General features: G+C 37.6%; 1 protein-coding gene across 1 annotated transcript; it reads left to right on the top strand.

The window, feature by feature from the left end:
• Positions 1-514: 514 nt before the first annotated feature.
• Positions 515-2,728, top strand: LOC123966635 (C-type mannose receptor 2-like). Its single transcript, XM_046042778.1, has 3 exons — positions 515-938; positions 1,544-1,768; positions 2,360-2,728. Exons 1-3 carry the CDS (start codon positions 515-517, stop codon positions 2,707-2,709), a joined length of 999 nt encoding a protein of 332 aa, XP_045898734.1. The 3' UTR covers positions 2,710-2,728.
• Positions 2,729-6,564: the final 3,836 nt, after the last annotated feature.

Raw genomic sequence — 6,564 nt, 5'->3', positions numbered from 1 at the left:
GTTGGTAGCACAAAGAAAAAAAAAATAGCGGTAGAAAAAGGAAGAAAACAGAGTGTTTGTCCGGCGAGTGAAGTCTGCATTCAGGAACAAAGAAAGTTCAGCACTGAGAAAGTTGTGTCTCCTCCTTGCGCAGTTGTGGAAAAGACAGGGTTTCTTTAACGTTCACATACAGTATGTGTTTAAGTGCATTTCATCCAACAGGGACAAGCTGTTAAATCATTGTGTTTGGTTCTCTGCACACTAAAATATCAGTTTCCTCTAACAGAGCAAAAATGCAGTGGAGTCTGTTTCTGCTCATTCTGATGGGTAAGTGGATCATTTACCAGCTCTACAGCAACAAATAGTAGTACTGCATCAGCTGGTAGCAGTATTACTGCTGCAATATTACTACTGCCCTTTACAAGTTAATATGGAGTCATAAAACAATTTGAGTTCTCTTCTAATCAATGAAATATAAAGGAATTGGACTTAAATTGAGAGGATGGTGTAAGATGTGTGTGTGACCTTTGTACTCATGAGCTCCAACACTGCAGTGTTTTCTCTGGTTTTAGGTCAGTGGTCCTTCTTCACTTGTCACCTCTATGAGTATCACTTTATTGGAGAGAATAAGACCTGGGATGAAGCACAGAAGTATTGCAAACAGAACTACACTGACCTGGCCACAGTGTCTAACATGACAGACGTGAGGAGACTCCTTAACGCTACAGTGCAGCAAAGAGAAGCCTGGATTGGGCTGTACAACCAAACAAATGGCAACAAGATGTGGCACTGGTCTCTGCCAGGAGTGGAGTTCAATGATAGTGAGACAGATTGGGGTGATCTTCCTTCTAAACAGCCGAATGATTATGCTGGTGTTGAGAACTGTGTGTGCATCGATCCTCAGAATAAATGGCAAGATGTCCTTTGTACTGAAAATTATAAAGTTATCTGCTACGATGGTGAGAATATGTGGCTAATAATGCTACTATGTGTATTGAGCACGTCGTCCTGTCTAGCAATTATTTTCGATGTGGACACACAAATAACTCATCTCTTTATATGGAATTAAGTAAAAACTTTACTAATATGGGTAAAACGTGATATATTTAACAGTCGAAAGGCAATCAGTGCTAAATCTTAGCCTTTTGTTGCTATTTAAGTGACATTACTAGAAACTGTGGTGATAAAAATCCACTTGTTCCCATAAAGATTTTCCTAATGCAGTATAAGCCTGCTGTCCTTTGATTTTAAACAGAATTATCTGAGCAACCTCATTGTAAAAGTAACACTTTCACCTAAATATCTGAAACTGCAGTGGAATTTGAATTCACATAAAAAATTTCACCTGCAAACAGAAAATATGTGACTTATGTGAAATACTATTGACAGTCAACACACACGGGATGTAATAGAGCCTGAATCTGTGTTTTGGCTGTGTGAAACATGCTTATTTAGATAATTTTATTGTTTCACCTGTTTTAAGTAAGACACAAGAATTTTATGAGACTAAATAACTTGTTAAAATGTGTATTTCTAACTGCATGTTTGCCTGTTTATTCCACAGAAAGAAATCAATCCAATAAATTCAAACTGATTGACAACAGCATGACTTGGCCACAGGCTCAGAAGTACTGCAGAGAAAATCACACTGACCTGGTCAGTGGACTCAGTCAGATACAAGATGCAGAATACAATAAAAATAATGAAAACAAGAGGATTTGGATCGGCCTGTTCAGAGACACCTGGAGGTGGTCAGATGGGAGCAGTTCCACCTTCAGAAGCTCCGATCTGGAGTTATTTAAAAAAGAAGGTGGCAACAAGAAATGTGCCATGACTGAGTTAAATGGATCTGGAAAATGGGACTCTGATGATTGCAATAAAACAAAACCCTTCTTCTGCTATGAAGGTGAGCTTTACAAAGGTCTCAACAAGGAGCAGGACTGGAATTAGTTGGAAAATATGTCTGTTAAGTTATTTATGCACCTTTGTTGAATTCTTTCATGAATGTATCTATTCTGAAAACACAGGATTTCACATTGATTCTGGATTTACATAAGCTACACTTTTTATTTTTGTTATTAATTCATTCTTTTTTTATTTTAAAAGAAGTGGTTTCTATAATGATCTATCTTATTTTGTTAATCCAATTTTATGTTAGTGAATGTGTCATGACATGGCTTGCTTTACAATAAAATTACACTTACTCAAGACATTCTTAAGATATTTAAAGATATTTGTTGGAACCAAACACACATCAGTCACTTAAACCTGAAACATTTTATATCAGTATTGAAGATCCATATTGGATCCCAGTGTTCCCAACAACTAACTGAACAAAGCTGCTGGTATGATCCTGTGTTTGTCTCAATTTCTTCCATGACAGATAAAGTGATCCTGATCAAAGAAAATAAGACCTGGGAGGAGGCCTTATATTACTGCAGAGAGAACTACAGTGACCTGGTCTCCATCACTAACCCTCACCAGCAGAGATGGGTCCAAGAGAGAGCCAAGAACGCCTCAACTGATTTCGTCTGGCTGGGACTGCGCTACACCTGCACTCTGGATTTCTGGTTCTGGGTCAGCAATGATGTTGTCAACTATACAAACTGGGCCCCAGGAGAAAAGACTGATGGCTGTGGCATGTCAGGAGCCATGGACGGAGGAGGACAACATCAGTGGTTCAAAAACCTGGATAATAACAAGTTTAATTTCATCTGTTCTAAGTGTTGAAACCCACTCTGCTCACTGGTGTCAGATGTTTTATTAATTCACTCACGTTGTGTTTGGTGATGTAATACTTTTGGATAAGTTTACACTATGTATCTTTTTGGGGTTTATTGAATGTGTGTAGTTTGTTTTCCCATCTATATCTTTTCAAGATAATTGTTTACATTTGCCTCCATATATTTAATATTAAACATTTTATCATGTTTTGGTAGAGATTTGGTGGTGGGGTCATATTATATGAAATCTTAAATGTCATATTTTATGTAAACAGATACTTTCTTTCTCTGAGGTTAAATAAACTGTTAAACCATGGAGTGGTGCTCTCTTTTTTTGCCTAGACCTAAACAAACCTTAACTGTAGTGTAACATCATAAAACAGTGGCTTGGATGGCACAGGAAAAGGTTCTTTGGTTTAGTTAACAATCAAGTGTAGTTAGTTAAGTTAGGAAAAGATCAGAGTTTGGAAGAAACAACTTGGTTAAGGTGTTTACTGTGTTCTATATCTGTAGATATATTATTTATTGTGCTGAATTTGACTCCATGAACCTTATATATCAACATTAATGTACATGAACATGAACATGCTGTTATTAGCAAACTGTGTAAAATTCATATAGATAAAACAAATTGTGACAGACAGCTTAGACTTGTGTTCAAATAACATTAGGTGGCTACAAGAGTGCACCTTCCTGGTCAATATTTACAGGGTCTTCATCAGGACATAAAAGTGAAGTTGCTGCGAGGACTAAAAAGATGTAAATTATGATTATTTTGTGTAATTTTAGTATATCGTTTATTGTGTTTGTGCAGAGGTGGAAGTACAACATTGTCTCTCTTCAGTATATTTCACATTTCTATCACATCAAATCATATTGACAATTTGTCTTTTTTATTTGCTAGACTTGCTAAACAAATTACACCATTTGTAACAAGATAAAAATAACAATTGATCTTTTAAATCTTAATTTAATGCAATTTTCAGTATTTTTGTGGACACAATAATAAGAGCACCTGACATTAAATGGCAAGGTAACTTTAATTGTATAGCAAATTTCAACAAGGCAATTCAGTGTGCTTTACATAAAAAAATAAAATAAAATAAAATAAAATATGTACAAATAAAAAAAAATAGTTGAATAGAAAATAAAAACAAAGGTTACAGTGCAATGCAAGATGTTAATCGAAAGCCTCAAATTTGATTTAATACAAGGCAACGGCAAACAGCAAGGTGTTCAGCCTTGAGTTTCAACACACCTGCAGACTTCTGGGAGTTTGTTCCAGATACATTGTGCATGAAAACCGAATGCTGCTTTCTCCATGTTTAGTTTTGACTCTGGGGACAGAAAGCAGACCTGACCCAGATGACCTGAGAGGTCTGGATGCTTCATAAGGAAGCAGAAGATCAGAAATGTATATTGGCCCTAAACCATTATGTGCTTTATAAACCAACAGTAATCTTTTTAAATGATTTATTTGAAAGACAGGAAACCAGTGTAAAGACCTCTGAACTGGAGTGATGTGATCCACTTTTTTGGTCTGTGGAGCAGCAGCGTTCTGAATCAGCTGCAGCTGTCTGGTTGAGTATTTAGGGAGCCCTGTGAAGACACTGTTACAGTAGTCGAGTTGAGATAAATAAAGATAAATAAGTGTTTGTCCATCTGCTGAGACATAAATCCTTTAATCCTTGATATATTCTTCAGGTGAAAGGCTGATTTTGTGGCTGATTCAGGTCTGAGTCCAAGACTGCACGAAGGCTTGTTTCTAGTGGGTTTTTTATTGCCCTATGCTTTCCCTCTCAGATCCAGGTTTTTGGGTAACAATTTGTTTTATAAATATACTTTTTATTTCAACAAAAGACATGCAATTTATTTTGTGAGCTTTATAGCGTAAACAGCTGAAGCTCATGTCTCCAACGGCACCAAATATCATTCTCAGTATTTTAGTGCTCTTGTGTTATTTATTTTCATGGGCTGCAAAAAGGGTGGGAGATTTTCAGTTGGATACTTTCAACATCTAGTCATCTCTTGCTGGTTTCTGCAACATTGCCTATAAAACTACAACATAAACTTTTTGTTTTAAATTTTAACTGGACATGCAGTAAGTGTTTAAATGTATTTCATTTAAACTGACACAATTTGTTGGAGTGTGTTGGACAGTCACCAGCTCAGTGTTTCTAATTCTGTTTGTTTTCATCCTGTTACGTAAAAGACCTCTTTCATAAACTGACTCTTCTTATCAGTGAAAGTTTGGAAACTTCTGCATTTTATTATCAAATAACTTTAAGTTGGTTTAATGCGATTGCAGAGCATGCAATATTTTAAATCTGCCTCAGCACATTGAGAGAGTGAAGCGGAGAGAAAAAATCATCAAATGTAAGTTGAAACTCTGTTGTGTGTGAAAAGGCAGACAGTTGAGTATATCCAATGTAGAAATATATCCAACATCTTCTAAGTGCTATTTGTCCTTCAGTACTTTTGTCAAATGAATATTAGTATTTTAGGATGTTGTCAGGGTTTAAGTGGTGAGGCAGGTGGAGGACCCAAATGCAGGGCACAAGGCTGGCAGGTTCAGTTCAAAAAAGGTTTATTAAACCAAAAGCGAGCACACTTACAGGCAGTGGCTGAGTCCAATGGAGAATCCACAAGTGCATGGGGTAAACACAAATCCAAAGTACAGGCAGATATCCAAAAAAAACACACAGGCAACAGGGCAAGGTGGCTACAAACCACAACAACAGCGGACAAAACTAAACAGAAACACCAGGCATACAGGTGCTGGTCATATAATTAGAATATCATCAAAAAGTTGATTTATTTCAGTAATTCCATTCAAAAAGTGAAATTTGGATATTATATTCATTCATTACACTGATGTATTTTAAATGTTTATTTCATTTAATTGTTATGATTAAAACTGACAACTAATGAAAATCCCAAATTCAGCATCTCCGAAAATTAGAAAATTATTTACTTAATACAAAAAAAGGATTTTTAGAAATGTTGGCCAACTGAAACGTATGAGTCTGTACAGCACTCAATACTTAGTTGGGGCTCCTTTTGCCTGAATTACTGCAGCAATGCAGCGTGGCATGGAGTCGATCAGTCTGTGGCACTGCTCAGGTGTTATGAGAGCCCAGGTTGCTCTGATAGTGGCCTTCAGCTCTTCTGCATTGTTGGGTCTGGCGTATCGCATCTTCCTCTTTACAATACCCCATAGATTTTCTATAGGGTTCAGGTCAGGAGAGTTTGCTGGCCAATTAAGAACAGGGATACCATGGTCCTTAAACCAGGTACTGGTAGATTTGGCACTGTGTGCAGGTGCCAAGTCCTGTTGGAAAATGAAATATGCATCTCCATAAAGTTGGTCAGCAGCAGGAAGCATGAAGTGCTCTAAAAATTCCTGGTAGACGGCTGCGTTGACCTTGGACCTCAGAAAACACAGTGGACCAACACCAGCAGATGACATGGCACCCCAAACCATCACTGACTGTGGAAACTTTACACTGGACTTCAAGCAACATGGATTCTGTGCCTCTCCTCTCTTCCTCCAGACTCTGGGACCTTGATTTCCAAAGGAAATGCAAAATTTACTTTCATCAGAGAACATAACTTTGGACCACTCAGCAGCAGTCCAGTCCTTTTTGTCTTTATCCCAGGCGAGACGCTTCTGACGCTGTGTCTTGTTCAAGAGTGGCTTGACACAAGGAATGCGACAGCTGAAACCCATGTCTTGCACACGTCTGTGCTTGGTGGTTCTTGAAGCACTGACTCCAGCTGCAGTCCACTCTTTGTGAATCTCCCCCACATTTTTGAATGGGTTTTGTTTCACAATCCTCTCCAGGGTGCGGTTATCCCTATT

Source organism: Micropterus dolomieu, unplaced genomic scaffold (assembly GCF_021292245.1).
Source record: "Micropterus dolomieu isolate WLL.071019.BEF.003 ecotype Adirondacks unplaced genomic scaffold, ASM2129224v1 contig_13872, whole genome shotgun sequence".
NCBI classification, from domain to species: domain Eukaryota; kingdom Metazoa; phylum Chordata; class Actinopteri; order Centrarchiformes; family Centrarchidae; genus Micropterus; species Micropterus dolomieu.
The sequence above is the reverse complement of the archived record's forward strand: the minus strand, read 5'-3'. Positions and strand labels throughout refer to the sequence as shown.

Excerpts from the sequence above, each read along its gene's own strand:
- LOC123966635 (XM_046042778.1), top strand. The coding sequence starts at position 515 with ATGAGCTCCAACACTGCAGTGTTTTCTCTGGTTTTAGGTCAGTGGTCC. Across the intron at positions 939-1,543 it reads TAAAGTTATCTGCTACGATG|AAAGAAATCAATCCAATAAA; the intron begins GTGAGAATATGT and ends TTTATTCCACAG. Across the intron at positions 1,769-2,359 it reads CACCTTCAGAAGCTCCGATC|CAGATAAAGTGATCCTGATC; the intron begins TGGAGTTATTTA and ends TTTCTTCCATGA.